At 46.0% G+C, this 16,893-nt stretch overlaps 2 protein-coding genes across 2 annotated transcripts; both read right to left on the bottom strand.

The window, feature by feature from the left end:
• Window positions 1-3,124: 3,124 nt before the first annotated feature.
• LOC119297230 lies at window positions 3,125-4,702 on the bottom strand. The gene is made up of 2 exons (XM_037575104.1): window positions 4,319-4,702; window positions 3,125-3,184 (listed from the first exon to the last, which is right to left on the bottom strand). The coding sequence occupies exons 1-2, from the start codon at window positions 4,622-4,624 to the stop codon at window positions 3,158-3,160; spliced, it is 333 nt and encodes a 110-aa protein (XP_037431001.1). The 5' UTR covers window positions 4,625-4,702; the 3' UTR covers window positions 3,125-3,157.
• A 4,109-nt stretch (window positions 4,703-8,811) lies between these two features.
• On the bottom strand, window positions 8,812-12,174 carry LOC119297229. The gene is made up of 2 exons (XM_037575103.1): window positions 11,798-12,174; window positions 8,812-8,967 (listed from the first exon to the last, which is right to left on the bottom strand). The coding sequence occupies exons 1-2, from the start codon at window positions 12,101-12,103 to the stop codon at window positions 8,896-8,898; spliced, it is 378 nt and encodes a 125-aa protein (XP_037431000.1). The 5' UTR covers window positions 12,104-12,174; the 3' UTR covers window positions 8,812-8,895.
• Between the last annotated feature and the right edge of the window lie 4,719 nt (window positions 12,175-16,893).

Raw genomic sequence — 16,893 nt, 5'->3', positions numbered from 1 at the left:
TAAATGCATTGAAAACTCAGTTAATGCATAAAAATGTCCAAATGAACCCCAAAAATCCCAAAAATTGACACAACACTCCTGTTGTTCTATGTTGACACGAGAAAAAAATTTAAAGCAATAAGAGGCAATGGATATCATTCTGTCCCCAAAGGTGGGACGTTCCCTACCGAAACCTTCAGACTTGTTGTGAGAAGCTCTGGTTTGTGAGAAGCATATCCCCAAACATGCCCCAAATGGGACAAAAAATTAACCACGGCATGTTGATGCCGCTGCATGATAGCATCCAAAGTTTCATGAATTTCAGACGAGTTTTGGATTTAGTAGAATTTAAAAACCAAGTATCTCAATGTTTGCGGTTGAGTGACAGTGGCAGGGTGTTTGACATTCATTCCCATTTCTTGTATGGGACCTAAGAAGGCAACCAAGGACACAGATTTGAATTTTCAACTAATTTATATGCATTAGAGCATGTGCCTGTAGTTCAAATTTGAATTATGCCCATGAATGCATAGAAAACTCAGTTAATCTATAAAAATGTCCAAGCGAACCCCGAAAAATCCCAAAAATTGACACAACACTCCTGTTGTTCTATGTTGACCCTAGGAAAAAATTTGAAATCGAGAAGAAGCAACGGATATCATTTCGTCCGGAAAGGTGAAACGTTCCCTACCAAAATCATCACACTTGTTGTGAGAAGCTCTAGTTTATGAGAAGCTTATACCCAAACCTGCCCCAAATGGAACACATTTTTACCACGGCATGTCGATGCCGCTCCATGATAGCATGCCAGGTTTCATGAATTTCGGACAAATTTTGGATTTACTAGAATTACAAAAGCAAGTACGTCGACGTTTGCCAGAGAGCCACAGTGTCATGGTGTTCGAATTTCATCCCTATTTCTTGTAGGGGACATAAGCATAAACCCATGGACACATATATGGTTTTACAACCCATGTTGGTGCAGCGGAGCATGTGCATGTAGTTTAATTTTGAATTGTGCACCTAAAACGGCTAGAAAACCAATTTAATATATAAAATGTTCAAATGAACCCTGAATAATTCCAATTCTTTTATGACACACATATAGTTGCATGTTGTGACGCCCTCGATTCAATCATACACTAATCATACACGCAAATGTGTACAATCAAGATCAAGGACTCACGGGAGGATATCACAACACAACTCTAGACACAAATTAAAATAATACAAGCTTTATATTACAAGCCAGGTGCCTCGAGGGCTCGAATACATAAGCTCGAATACACAAGAGTCAGCGGAAGCAACAATATCTGAGTACAGACATGAGTTAAACAACATTGCTTTAAGAAGGCTAGCACAAACGCAACAATGATCGAAAAGGCAAGGCCTCCTGCCTGGGAGCCTCCTAACTACTCCAAGTCGTCAGCGGCCGTCACGTAGTAGTAGGCATCCTCCGGGTAGTAGTAGTCGTCAGTGGCGTCGTCTGACTCCTGGGCTCCGTCATCTGGTCGCAACAATCGAGTATGGAGGAAAAGAAGTAGCAAAGCAACCGTGAGTACTCATCCAAAGTACTCGCAAGACTTACATCAGATCTAAACTAAGTATGCATCTGTATCAAAGGAATGGGTTGTATCTGTGGACTAAACTGCACAATGCCAGAAGGGAAGGGGAAAGCCTAGCCTATCGAAGACTAACATCTTCTAGAAACCACCATCTTGCAACAACAGGAAGGAGTAGAGTAGCATAAAGTAAATTAGTAGAAGTGTTATCAACCTCGGCCAGAGATCCTTTCTCGCCTCCCTACGAGAAAGCAATCCCAGAGCCATACTATCCAGTTATCATCTCATATCCAAATCTCATCTCCATGTCTCATCTCAAGTATCCAGTTCTAATTGTATCGATCGGGATACAACTCCAAGTGTCAGTTACCTTAGGACAGGCTATCGATAGATGTTTTCTTCCTGCAGGGGTGCACCAACTTACCCACCACGCTCGATTAACTCCGGCCGGATACACTTTCCTAGGTAATGCCCGGCCTCAGCTAAATAATACGCCGCAACCCGACCTAGGCTTAATAGAGAGGTCAGCACGCCGGACTAAACCTATGCCCCCAGGGGTCACTGGCCATCTCCCCGGGAACTCCTGCACGTTGCATGGGCGGCCGGTGAGCAGACCTGGCTACCTCCTTCAACAAGGCAGGTGCTTACGTAGTCCAACCCGGCGCGCGCCGCTCAGTCACTGACGTCTATTAAGCTTCGGCTGATGTATACGATGCAGAACGCCCATACTATGCCCACGTGATGGTTAGTGCTATCAGGTCAGAGGCCCCTCGGATCAAATATCCAAATTGTAGTGGATTAGGAACGCGCGGTAACAAGTAGAGACTCGCGAAAGATGTGACCCTGTTGCCCCGTCTCGAGGACTTGCGGCAAGGGCTAGGAATGCCCGGCCACACCTCGTAATTATCTCTCGGGCACCCTCCAGGTCAACCCATCTCCACATCACTCGCAATTAAGCTCGCACGGGTACCCCTCTGGGCCGACCCGTCTTTAGTAACATGGTTCAGTGTAAAGTCATAGAAACCATAGTAACTGTGTATCCAAACATCAAGGGGAAAACCCGAGGAATCACCCCCGGTGAATTCCACTCGATGTAATCATCAAGGTGAATGTAAGAGGAATCACCCCCGAGGTTCACACTTGAGGGGTTGCACGACAAAGTCGTATCAGAAGTGGTTAAGGAGGATATCACCCTCGATGACCACGACCGAATGACTACACTACAGGGTTTACATCAGAAGTGCTGAAGAGGTCTCACCCTCGGCACTCGATAATATCCCAGTAGTGTCAAGCAACTAAGGGGAAAGTGATGTGTGGTGTCAGGGCCTGGTCTTCAATCCCGTTGAACGGGTCTTCGATGATGAAGGAGGGGCAACAAGGACAAGGTGGGGTTCACTGGTGGATCACTAACCAACTTATACTAAGCAGTTTAGGATAAGCAGGTAAGTAACAATAAGCAGGTTACAAAAGCAGGCTATGCATCAGAATAGGAGCAAACAATAACAGTAGCAAAATCTAATGCAAGCATGAGAGAATGGAATGGGCGATATCGGGATGATCAAAAGGAGGCTTGCCTGGTTGTTCTGGCAAGGAGGGATCGTCGTCGACGTAGTCGATCACAGGGGCAGCATCCGTCTCGGGGTCTACCAAAAAGAAGAGGGGGAAGAAACAATAAATATAAAGCAAACATAGAATCACAAAGCATAACATGGCGATATGATGTTCCGGGTGTGAACTAACGCAATGCTAGATATTGCAGTCGGAGAGGGAAACATCCGGAGGGGTTTTCCCGACGTCTGGCGTTTTCCGGGCAGATGAAAAGAGAGGGGAAGGTTCCATGTTCAGCATGCTAGGGGCATGTGAAAGATGAACGGACCGCGTATTCGAATTCGTCTCGTCGTTCTGAGCAACTTTCATGTACAAAACTTTTTCATCTGAAATACGGTTTATTTTCTATGAATTTTCAAAGTTTTAAAACATTTTCAGGATTTCTGGAATATATCTAAATTCGAATTTAAACAGTGTACTACTTTTTATATACACACATCTAGCCTATTAGAATGACAGGTGGGGTCCAGTGGCTGAGTCAGCATACACAGTCAGCAAGTCCATAGTCAATGTTTGACCTAGTCAAAGTGTGAATAGTGGCCGTGGGGCCTACTTGTCATTGACTACTATTTTAACTAAAGCGGGGGTATTTAGTGTGAGGGACCACCTGTCACAAACACATCAGGCTATTTAACATAAAAAGTAGCAGCCCTAAACTAATCTAATTAGTACTAACTAATCTAGATAGGGCCGGCCTCATACCCAGAATACACGCATGCACACCACACAACACACTCGGCCATGACTATGGCCATGGCCTGTAGCAGCAGCAACCGGCTGTAGAAGTACCTAGCAGCAGCAGTGCAATCCAGCAGCAGTTAGTGGGAGCAGGGCAGCACACGATAGCAAGTAGTAGCGGCAGTAGCCGAGCAGCAACGGCAGCGCAGCAGCAGCAAGAAGTAGCAGGGCGAGCGCGGGAGCCGCGAGCGGTGCGGGCGCTCGGCCAGGGTGCGGCCGGTGCACGCACGTGCGGACGGACACAGCCAGGGGCGAACGAGGGCGCGGGCTGCAGCAGACATGCGACAGCGGGCACAGGCGTACACAGGCGGCAGGGGCATGCGGGTGCGTGCGCGGACGCGATGCTTCGGCCATGGCGGCCTCAACGAGCGCAGGCAACATACGGCGACGGATCGACGGGGAAAAACAGGGGAATCAAGGGAGGAGCTCACAGTGAGCACGAAGGCGAGGTCGGGGAGGCCGGAGGTGGACCGGAGTGGCGGCAATCGACGCCGGACGCCGGCGATGTACGCATTGAAGATGAGGTCGATGGCGAGTGTACGGGCCTTCATTGCTCGATTCAGTGCTCGGGGTAGACGAAGTAGACCACGACGGTTCTCCTGGACCTCTTGGCGGGACGAGGGGAGGCCAGTGGCCGCGGGATCGACGAGAGGCGGCGACGGCGTCTCGGGCGCGTGTTGTGGAGAGGAGAGCAAGCGAGGGGAAGTGGAAAAGCAGCTAGGGTTTGTCCACGACATCGGGGACGGCCTCCTTATCCTCTCCAAGGCGCTCTGTAGCGCCAGGCGTCGGCAATCCGGCCGTGGTGGCCGTGGATGGCCGCCACGCCATGGCCTCTGCCTATCTCCTGCGAGAGGAGGAAAGGCCGTTTAGCTGGGCTGGGCCTGGAACAGTGATCGCTAGGCCTAGTGCAGAGGAGATTTACTCTAATTCTTATTTTTCTTATACTGTTCCTTTATTCCCTCTCAGTTTGGCAATTTAATTAAATATCAAATGATTTTAGTTGAACTTAATATTTATCATATAAATACTACGCAATGTTTTCAGCTAGCACAACAAGCCTCAATTTATTTTGAATAGTTTAAATATTTATTTAATTTAAAAGGCTTAATTTAATGCTACTGGTCCACTAAAATAATTCTCAGGGGCAATTTGGGCATCCAATGGAGTTGATTTTATTTTTACCAATGCTTGGAGATTTTAGATCATATTATACACATTTTTGTTTTACTATTTGAAGAAGTAATAAATTGACTTTCAAATTTAAATTTGAATTTGAATTTGATTTTTTATGGAAAGGTGGTTTGGATTAGGAAAATATGGTGACAAGGCATCATTAGCAGAGTTTACTATAGCTTTAATTATCAGGGCATTACAAATCTCCTCCATTACAAGAAATCTCGTCCCGAGATTTAAGGGGTGGAGTAAGGGAGAAAGACTTGGAAGGAGAGGGCTCAACACAAGATAGGTACCTGGGGGCTATCTCAGTGAACGTGGCATAGAGGCATCTCTCGAGTTGAAATTCAAGAAAGTCATTGAGAGCAAGGTGAGAAGGTGAAATAAGAAGCTTCAACCGGGTAGGCAATCGTTCGATGTCTGAAATAAAGGGGGGCGAAAGGAGTTCAGAGCAATGGGAATAAGTATTGCATCTGATACCAGAATAGATCACTTGGAAGGTGGTTCGTGCTTTACATACGAAATCAAGTGCGAGGAATAACTTTGGCAAGATGGGTGTACAGGAGAGTCAGGTTTTGATCCTGTGGAACTGTGGGTTATGGGCCCACCATGTAGTTAAAAGTAGAAAAGCCGTTGGCATCTTACACGGTCATGATAGCAAGACATGTCAGAGGGTAGCCTGTCAGTTATATTGGCAACGACGTTGGTACCAAGGGCGAGGGATGAAGAGAACCATTTTCCTGCTCGTTGAACGAGGCAGACCATTAGGCAAAGTTCTCGTCCATCGATGGATACCAGAATGTCCAACAATAGTAACAGGTTCTTACTGATAGAGTTGTACAACCGAGTGTTACATAAGCAAAGAATTATTACTGCTTAGATTCTATGTAGATCACGAGAAAGGGTAACCAAACCAATGGAAAGGAAAAGGTGATTATCAGTTTTAACAAACCAATGGAAAGGAAAATTTGTTGATACACATATTTCAAGGGTATATCCCCTACAAGGACAAGCAGAGCATGATATCCCTGACATGATAGAAAGTAGAAACCATTTAGGTAAGGGGAGAGGAATTTTGTAACATTACCCATACAACGGTGTTTGGATAATAGATCATGAAACATCTAGCATTGCGCCTCAATGTTCTTAATGATGTTCGGAGAACCACGGTCATGCTCCGGGATAGTATTGACATGGTCATCAGGTAAAGCTCAGTCTTTGGATACACAAAGGATCCATCAGAAACAACTTATAAAATAAGTCATACAATTTCAGCAAGGAAAAGATGAGGATATGGTCGATGGGTTCAGCTGCAATCCATCGACATGTCAAAAAGGATGTATTTCCAAAATTATATGAAGAAGTTTGTGTTGGGGGGAAGGCAAGAATGTGGTCGATGATAACACTAATCATCGAGGGGCAAGGCTGGTATTTCTCATCATGAATTCAATTGATATCCTGGAAGAGCTCAGAATGTTGATGATGATTGCGACACATTTGTCGAGAGATTTCATGAAGATGTAATCGATCGGCGATGACATCAAGTCAAAGGAATGATGAAGTGAAAATTTATTGGAACCATGGGTACAACACAAACTCGAAAGCAAGCTTGTTGTTCAAGGTGAAATGGTATGACAAGGAAGATCGACATAAGCTTAGCTCATCGTCGAAATTTCTGTTCCGGGAAGAAGGACCAGGTAGCACAGTTAAAATTTAGCATGATAATGACATAGCCGGCCAGGCTAGGAATGACCTGAAGGATTATTAAACTCGTAAGCAATGAAAATTACTTAGAGTTATAAAATCAGAGTACAAAATCGATTCAACCGATTCACTTATCGGTGTCCTCGAGTGATTAATAACTTAAATCTCGGGGGAAATCTGAAATCGGTGAGAAGCAATACTAGATGAAGACTCATAGGAAGCAACACAGTTCTCTGATATTCTTGATATACCGGAGGATAGTACTTGAAGGAAGATCTAAATAAAGGTTGTGGAGTTGCATTGATCTGCATAAGCCAAGTGCGTGAACTTTTCCGAGAAATGGAATCGAAGGGGAACAATCATGGTTAGAACTACGGTTGCAAAGGACCAAACATAGATACCAGATGAACTTATAGCAAGGGGATTATTATTATCGCAAGAAGCTTCCATGACAAGTGCCACATCAGGTCCATGGGCATGAACACAAAGTTCAAGGTCGACTCCCACTTCTTCAATGCATAACCTTTCATTCACTCCTCGTTTTCGAAGAAATTGTAGTGCTGAAGATTTATCTAGTGAAGCACCAGAAGAGTATGACTCGCATAATTTTCGAGTTCACACGAATTACGAAAAGCATAGGTTCAACCCATCGGGACATTTTTACGAAGCTATACAACACAATAACAGGAGCGACGGGTACACGCTCGAAAGCAAAGGGCTGGCGATACCGGAGTAGATGATACAATTCGCCAGAGGCATTTTGTATCATGAGAAAGTCGTCAATGATTTAAAATATGAAGGAGCTGTTGGATAGTAATTCACCAAAAGATCAGGTGGTCCGCAAAGGATATGATGTGAATATTGGTACTCAACTAGAAGAAGGGATGCAAAGGAATTGGTTTATGGAAACATCTGAATAAGCCAAAGCTTAAATACAAGGAGATTTGATTTCTAGATCGGTGTATCAGAATCAGATGTTTCGATCAAAGATGGATAGGTTGAACAGACTTAGAGGCACACTGATCGAATCTCGATTGGGCAAGAACCAGCTCATATCCGGAATGATGTTTGAGCCGGAAAGAAAATTCCTATGGATCAATAGATGATTGCGAGTAGTCGCACATACGTTGAATTCATAGGAACAAAATGACAATCACAAAGGATTTTAATAAATATCGCTAGACATATGGAATTAACCATAATACAAGCAGGCAAGGTGAATCAAAAGTAAAAGGATGCGAAGGATTTTTGGGAGATCAGATAGCATTTCAAAGTATTTTGTAAAGCACGCGAACAACTGAAGAGGAACAGACCCCGTGTAAGTGAATTATCCATAGTGCAAAAGGAAGCTGCAAAGCATAAGGCACAAAGGATTCTCGGAACAACGGAGAGTGTTAGGGGTAACTTGTAACAACAAGAGCAACTGGGGATGAAGGTACAAATGGCAAGGATGTTATCCATGGGGACTTATCGGTGGTAAGGATATGCAAAGCAGTGGGCACAGGGTCTCGGGAAACATCGAGGAGTATCCGTAGAATCTTCTGGTGAAGCAAGAGATCATCGATAATGTCGGGGCTCTCCGGGAGGAAGTGGGTACGAGAACCTAATGTCAGAGTTAGTAAAATGTTTAACCCAAAGGGAAGAGAGATTAGAGCCCCAGAGTGAGTAAAAGATCCTAATACCACCCAATGACGACATGGGTCCATAAGACACACAACCAATGTTAGTAAAAGTTTTTCAGTGACTAGACTCAACTTCGGCCAAAGAGTTGGAAAGGGGGCTACCTACAGGTAGTCGGCTCTAATACCAACTTGTGACGCCCTCGATTCAATCGTACACTAATCATACACGCAAATGTGTACGATCAAGATCAAGGACTCACGGGAGGATATCACAACACAACTCTAGACACAAATTAAAATAATACAAGCTTTATATTACAAGCCAGGGGCCTCGAGGGCTCGAATACATAAGCTCGAATACACAAGAGTCAGCGGAAGCAACAATATCTAAGTACAGACATGAGTTAAACAACATTGCCTTAAGAAGGCTAGCACAAATGCAACAATGATCGAAAAGGCAAGGCCTCCTGCCTGGGAGCCTCCTAACTACTCCAAGTCGTCAGCGGCCGTCACGTAGTAGTAGGCATCCTCCGGGTAGTAGTAGTCGCCAGTGGCGTCGTCTGACTCCTGGGCTCCGTCATTTGGTCGCAAAAATCGGGTATGGGGGAAAAGAAGTAGCAAAGCAACCGTGAGTACTCATCCAAAGTACTCGCAAGACTTACATCAGATCTAAACTAAGTATGCATCTGTATCAAAGGAATGGGTTGTATCTGTGGACTAAACTGCAGAATGCCAGAAGGGAAGGGGAAAGCCTAGCCTATCGAAGACTAGCATCTTCTGGAAACCACCATCTTGCAGCAACAGGAAGGAGTAGAGTAGCATAAAGTAAAGTAGTAGAAGTGTTATCAACCTCGGCCAGAGATCCTTTCTCGACTCCCTGCGAGAAAGCAATCCCAGAGCCATACTATCCAGTTATCATCTCATATCCAAGTCTCATCTTCATGTCTCATCTCAAGTATCCAGTTCTAGTTGTACCGATCGGGATACAACTCCAAGTGTCCGCTACCGTAGGACAGGCTATCGATAGATGTTTTCTTCCCTGCAGGGGTGCACCAACTTACCCACCACGCTCGATTAACTCCGGCCGGACACAATTTCCTGGGTCATGCCCGGCCTCAGCTAAACAATACGCCGCAACCCGACCTAGGCTTAATAGAGAGGTCAGCACGCCGGACTAAACCTATGCCCCCAGGGGTCATGGGCCATCTCCCCGGGAACTCCTACACGTTGCGTGGGCGGCCAGTGAGCAGACCTAGCTACCTCCTTCAACAAGGCAGGTGCTTACGTAGTCCAACCCGGCGCGCGCCGCTCAGTCACTGACGTCTATTAAGCTTCGGCTGATGTACACGACGCGGAATGCCCATACTATGCCCACGTGATGGTTAGTGCTATCAGGCCAGAGGCCCCTCGGATCAAATATCCAAATCGTAGTGGATTAGGAACGCGCGGTAACAAGCAGAGAGTCACGAAAGATGTGACCCCGTTGCCCCGTCTCGAGGACTTGCGGCAAGGGCTAGGAATGCCCAGCCACGCCTCATAATTATCTCGCGGGCACCTTCCAGGTCAACCCGTCTCCACATCACTCGCAATTAAGCTCGCGCGGGTACCCCTCTGGGCCGACCCATCTTTAGTAAAATGGTTCAGTGTAAAGTCATAGAAACCATAGTAACTGTGTGTCCAAACATCAAGGGGAAAACCCGAGGAATCACCCCCGGTGAATTCCACTCGATGTAATCATCAAGGTGAATGTAAGAGGAATCACCCCCGAGGTTCACACTTGAGGGGTTGCATGACAGAGTCGTATCAGAAGTGGTTAAGGAGGATATCACCATCGATGACCACGACCGAATGACTACACTACAGGGTTAACATCAGAAGTGCTGAAGAGGTCTCACCCTTGGCACTCGATAATATCCCAGCAGTGTCGAGCAACTAAGGGGAAAGTGATGTGTGGTGTCGGGGCCTGGTCTTCAATCCCGTTGAACGGGTCTTCGATGATGAAGCAGGGGCAACAAGGACAAGGTGGGGTTCACTGGTGGATCACTAACCAACATATACTAAGCAGTTTAGGATAAGCAGGTAAGTAACAAAAAGTAGGTTACAAAAGCAGGCTATGCATCAGAATAGGAGCAAACAATAACAGTAGCAAAATCTAATGCAAGCATGAGAGAATGGAATGGGCGATATCGGGATGATCAAAGGGGGGCTTGCCTGGTTGTTCTGGCAAGGAGGGGTCGTCGTCGACGTAGTCGATCACAGGGGCAACATCGGTCTCGGGGTCTACCGGAAAGAAGAGGGGGAAGAAACAATAAATATAAATCAAACATAGAATCAGAAAGCATAACATGGCGATATGATGTGCCGGGTGTGAACTAACGCAATGCTAGACATTGCAGACGGAGAGGGAAACATCCGGAGGGGTTTTCCCGACGTCTGGCGTTTTCCGGGCAGATGAAAAGAGAGGGGAAGGTTCCATGTTCAGCATGCTAGGGGCATGTGAAAGATGAACGGACCGCATATTCGGATTCGTCTCATCGTTCTGAGCAACTTTCATGTACAAAACTTTTTCATCTGAGATACAGTTTATTTTCTATGAATTTTCAAAGTTTTAAAACATTTTCTGGATTTCTGAAATATATCTAAATTCGAATTTAAACAGTGTACTACTTTTTATACACACACAGCTAGCCTATTAGAATGACAGGTGGGGTCCAGTGGCTGAGTCAGCATACACAGTCAGCAAGTCCATAGTCAATGTTTGACCTGGTCAAAGTGTGAATAGTGGCCGTGGGGCCTACTTGTCATTGACTACTATTTTAACTAAAGGGGGGGATTTAGTGTGAGGGACCACCTGTCACAAACACATCAGGCTATTTAACATAAAAAGTAGCAACCCTAAACTAATCTAATTAGTACTAAATAATATGGATAGGGCCGGCCTCATACCCAGAATACACGCACGCACACCACACAACACACTCGGCCATGGCTATGGCCATGGCCTGTAGCAGCAGCAACCGGCTGTAGAAGTACCTAGCAGCAGCAGTGCAATCCAGCAGCAGTTAGTGGGAGCAGGGCAGCACGATAGCAAGTAGTAGCGGCAGTAGCTGAGCAGCAACGGCAGTGCAGCAGCAGCAAGAAGTAGCAGGGCGAGCGCGGGAGCCGCGAGCGGCGCTGGCGCTCGGCCAGGGTGCGGCCGATGCACGCACGTGCGGACGGACACAGCCAGGGGCGAACGAGGGCGCGGGCTGCAGCAGACATGCGACAGCGGGCACAGGCGTACATAGGCGGCAGGGGCATGCGGGTGCGTGCGCGGACGCGATGCTTCGGCCATGGCGGCCTCAACGAGCGCAGGCAACATACGGCGACGGATCGACGGGGCAAAACAGGGGAATCAAGGGAGGAGCTCACAGTGAGCACGAAGGCGAGGTCGGGGAGGCCGGAGGTGGACCGGAGCGGCGGCAATCGACGCTGGACGCCGGCGATGTACGCGTGGAAGACGAGGTCGATGGCGAGTGTACGGACCTTCCTTGCTCGATCCAGTGCTCGGGGTAGACGAAGTAGACCACGACGGTTCTCCTGGACCTCTTGGCGCGACGAGGGGAGGCCAGTGGCCGCGGGATCAACGAGAGGCGGCGACGGCGTGTCGGGCGCGTGTTGTGGAGGGGAGAGCGAGCGAGGGGAAGTGGAAAAGCAGCTAGGGTTTGTCCACGACATCGGGGACGTCCTCCTTATCCTCTCCAAGGCGCTCTGTAGCGCCAGGCATCGGCAATCCGGCCGTGGTGGCCGTGGATGGCAGCCACGCCATGGCCTCTGCCTATCTCCTACGAGAGGAGGAAAGGCCGTTTAGCTGGGCTGGGCCTGGAACAGTGATCGCTAGGCCTAGTGCAGAGGAGATTTACTCTAATTCTTATTTTTCTTATACTGTTCCTTTATTCCCTCTCAGTTTGGCAATTTAATTAAATATCAAATGATTTTAGTTGAACTTAATATTTATCATATAAATAATACGCAATGTTTTCAGCTAGCACAACAAGCCTCAATTTATTTTGAATAGTTTAAATATTTATTTAATTTAAAAGGCTTAATTTAATGCTACTGGTCCACTAAAATAATTCTCAGGGGCAATTTGGGCATCCAATGGAGTTGATTTTATTTTTACCAATGCTTGGAGATTTTACATCATATTATACACATTTTTGTTTTAGTGTTTGAAGAAGTAATAAATTGACTTTCAAATTTAAATTTGAATTTGACTTTGATTTTTTATCGAAAGGCAGTTTGGCTTAGGAAAATATGGTGACAAGGCATCATTAGCAGAATTTACTATAGTTTTAATTAACAGGGTGTTACACATGTTCACTTCAGATAAAAGGTCTAGCAATTCAAACACCATCCATTGCCGCTGTGACCCCAGTATGTAATTCAAATCAAGATGAAAAATCAAGTAGATCACACACAGTTTATTGTCACCAACCATGTGAGATGCAGCACAAAATATCCTGGAGCACCGTCGGTATATAGTACGCCTATGACTTACGCGAGAAGGTGCGTCAGCTACAGTCCACAACCAGCGTCTCAAGCACAGTAGCTCGCTCCCCAAATATCATTTCACTGCCCAATCGTCACCGGTGAAAGATGGGCACGTGGACCCGTGTCGTGATGGCAACTTCGGTGGCCCACTCCGGCAAGAGCGCGGCTGCAGCCGCCATGCGCGTGCTAACAAGGTGCATGAGTGCGGCCGCAATCTGCGACCGGGCAGCCAAGGCAGCCCAAACGGCCGATGTTGCTTCTCAGGTGGTGGCGGCAACATCTGCCTTGGGGATAGCAACTGGCGAGAGCGGCACAACAGTTGTCCATTCCGCAATGGCGGCCTTAGCCCTGATGGAGGCCGCTCACGACCATGTTGAGGCCGCCCACGCTCATCTCCTGGCGGTTACCGCACAAATCGAATGAAGCTTCTCTGACAACGGTCGGCAACCCACGGCCGAAGAGCTGGCAATCGCCGAGAGCGTTCGAGAAGCCATCCGTTCCTCCGCCGTATACCTTGCAACGATGGAGTCCGTCCAAGCCCAGATCGCGGCCACCCACGCCCAGCTCGTGGCGGCCTTTTCTAAAGAGATGGCTGGCGTGGATGGTGAGATGCTTGCTGAGCATGGTGCGATGGATGCCATGGAGCCCCTTCCCCAGGAGACCGTCGGACACGAGCTCGATATGAAGGCGACAGCGGAGATGGACTAGCACCAGCCGTAGTAGTACTCTTTGTTTTGTTTAATTAAGAGCTTCAATATTTAATTTGTTAGAGTAATGTTTAGGTTAGCTAGCTATTTTTAATTGCTAAACTTGCTTGATTAAGAAGTGTGGGTGTGCTGTAGTCTCCTTTGTGTACCCAAATTATGCAATGACGTGGATGGCCACTGTAACCATGGAAATTCGAACCAAAAATTTTGATGTTCAAACTCATCACACACAGGTTAAGCTATCTGAATTGTTTGTGATGCTCACATATCATACACAGTTCTGAATAAGGGACCATGTCTGATAACACTTTGCGTGCCAGTTTTTTCGCTGAAGCGATTCCAAATTTTCGGCTTCCGCAGAAATATCTACTTCCCCGCCCCCTCCCCCTTACCAAAAGCCACATTTCCCTTGTTTTCACCTTCCTTTCCAAGTTGAAACCTTCACTCCTTGCTTGCAGTGCTGCCTCCTCGCCAGTGACCCTCCTTCACGCTGCTCGGCCTCGCCTATCCAGGCAGGTAATCCACACCCGACCCACATCCTCCTCCTTCCACATCCCACATGCACCGGCCTCCGGTGCGAGCGCGACACCTTCCACCCAAATCACCGACCCCTCCACCAAATAAGCGCTGCCCTAAGCCATGGTGCACACAGTATAGCCAGGATCTCAAGGAGCATTTGGCAGCGGAGAAGAAAATCATGGTCGCATGCGCAGATGAGGTCACGATGGCTGCCATTCGTGCCGACCCCCAGATATTGGAGGAGCACCTCGCCGTCGAGGCCACCGTCGATGCCTCGCGCGCCAACGCCGCAGCACGGTTGGCTGCTTTAAACGACAGTTCATGGCATTTTCTCGAGGCCACCATCGGTGCCTTCGACGAAGACTACGAGGTGTTTTCTCAGCATGCACGTGCTTACCTCATCTTGAGAGCCAGCAGGTTGGTGCCCAAAGCGACTCAGGCAACTCACCACTACAACGAGGGCACCCACAAAGTGGATGCCTCGCCCTCTTCCATGTCCAAGGAGCCAATCGTCATCGATATCTCCGACAATGAGGAGTAGCTTGTCTTATTAGCTCACTATAAGGACCCATGTTCAGTTTGCTAGCTACTGCCTTTCCTTAACAAATTCTAGTGAATTGTGCAATCTACTTTTACCATGCAGTTTTCTGCTCTAGAGTATATGTTCTATATGTCGTGTAATGTGGTGTTCAGTTAACTGTTTGGTTCAATTCTGCAAATGTGATGTTCAATTCTTCAGGGTGCAATTTTCCAAGTTGTCTAGCATGCTTGGTTTGGTTAACTGTCCGATCTTCTGTTAGGAGTATGTTATATTGTGCAATGTGGTGCTTAGTTAATGTTTGGTTCATTTGTTGTGGTGTTTAGTTAACTGTTTGGTTCAATTCTGCAATGCAATGTTCAATTGTTGTGGGTGCATTCTGTTATTGCATACCATGTGAGAAATAAATCGAATTTGGATGTACTAAATACATGAGAAACAAATACAATTGCTATATTTCTAAGTTGTTAAGCATGCTTGGTTTGGTTACATGTCTGATCTTCTATTAGGAGTATGTTATATTGTGCAATGTGGTGCTCAGTTAACATTTCGTTCATTTGTTGTGGTGTTTAGTTAACTGTTTGGTTCAATTCTGCAATGCGATGTTCAATTGTTGTGGCTGCATTCTATTATTATATACCATGTGAGAAATAAATCGAATTTGGATGTACTAAATACATGAGGGAAAAATACAATTGCTATATTTCCAAGTTGTTAAGCATGCTTGGTTTGGTTAACTGTGTGATCTTCTATTAGGAGTATGTTATATTGTGCAATGTGGTGCTCAGTTAATGTTTGGTTCATTTGTTGTGGTGTTTAGTTAACTGCACGTGCATGGTCCGTTGTCTAATAGCATATTATTGTGCAATTGCAGGAACCATTATAATATTTAGATTTTTAACAATTTTGTATTGCACATGTAGGTCCTGCTGTCACAGGTTTTGACCCACTGTTCGACCCTTTTTGCATATGGGGAAATGAGTTGTCCATGAATATCAATCAAGTCAAGAAACTCAGAAAGATTGTTAGGATAATGTAATTAGGGACAAAAAACAACAAGATCTTTGTCTGCACAATGAAGAAGAGTTCACTACAAGATGGTACTAACTATTATACCTTGCCTTTTTTATTCCTTCGCCCCATTTCCTATATAGAGAAAATATTTATGCACATCCTTGTTTTCAGGCCTTTCCAAAGCAGTTCACTGATGATTACCTATCAAACCACCTCTATGGTCAGGAGGCGAGGAAGGTTTTCATACGACACCCACGGTTCAATATTGAAGTGTTTCTAAAGAGGACAAAAGACGTACGATCAATCATCCACAGGCACTGGCCTAAAGTTGCAAAGACCATCAACATGAATGAAGGATCAATATTCGCCTTCCGCTTCAGCAGTTTTCCAGATGAGATGCATCTGTCTATATATCGTCTATGATGCTAGTTTTGAAAGGTTCTACATGTTGCATGTGAAACTTGGTGCTGGTGCAGTTGTGTAATGGGGTAGCTGAGTGCCGAAGCTATATCATGTTGTACTCTAATGTATTTCAATTATGAAATTTTGCTTCCTTAATATGAATGTCAATTATATTAATAAATGGATTATTAATAATAGGGCAATTAGCCTACTAATTGGATTTTGCTATTGCAAACAGTTATTGAAAAAATACCGTGGGCGATGACCTCAGGCAACGCACACAGTTTCTAGGAATAAACCATGTTGGATCAATGAACAATCACACACGACTTTCTATTGAAAACTGTTTGCGTTAGGCCACCTTGTGCAAACGTTTACCACATAGAAACTGTGTGCGATGGATAGTCTTTACCACACAGTTTCTTCTACAGACGGTGTGTGATGCATTCAATAATGCAAACGATAAAATTGTTAATATCGTTTGCAATGGCAACACTATCACTGACGATTTAACAGGAAAAATTGTGTGTGATGTACCTGTGAACAGAAACGTTTTCCTTGGAGCTACTGTGTGGGATGTACATACGAACGGAAACGTTTAGCAGGGACTACCTGTGTGGGATGTACTTGCGACCGGAAACAATTTCGCCTGTGTAATTGTATTTTTTAGCTCTACTATACGTATTTCCGTATTTGAGCGCTCGCCAGTTGCACACGAACTCATTTTGCCGAGCGTGTGTGCCAAGAGGGCATATCCCCTACGGTTTCTGGGTCATGTGGGAAGGGCCCCCTAT

Source organism: Triticum dicoccoides, chromosome 5A, assembly GCF_002162155.2.
Source record: "Triticum dicoccoides isolate Atlit2015 ecotype Zavitan chromosome 5A, WEW_v2.0, whole genome shotgun sequence".
Lineage (NCBI taxonomy): Eukaryota > Viridiplantae > Streptophyta > Magnoliopsida > Poales > Poaceae > Triticum > Triticum dicoccoides.
This window is presented reverse-complemented; position numbering and strand designations above follow the sequence as displayed.

Excerpts from the sequence above, each read along its gene's own strand:
- LOC119297230 (XM_037575104.1), bottom strand. The coding sequence starts at position 4,624 with ATGTCGTGGACAAACCCTAGCTGCTTTTCCACTTCCCCTCGCTTGCTC. Across the intron at positions 3,185-4,318 it reads ACCTCGCCTTCGTGCTCACT|ACCCCGAGACGGATGCTGCC; the intron begins GTGAGCTCCTCC and ends TCTTTTTGGTAG.
- LOC119297229 (XM_037575103.1), bottom strand. The coding sequence starts at position 12,103 with ATGTCGTGGACAAACCCTAGCTGCTTTTCCACTTCCCCTCGCTCGCTC. Across the intron at positions 8,968-11,797 it reads ACCTCGCCTTCGTGCTCACT|ATGACGGAGCCCAGGAGTCA; the intron begins GTGAGCTCCTCC and ends TTTTGCGACCAA.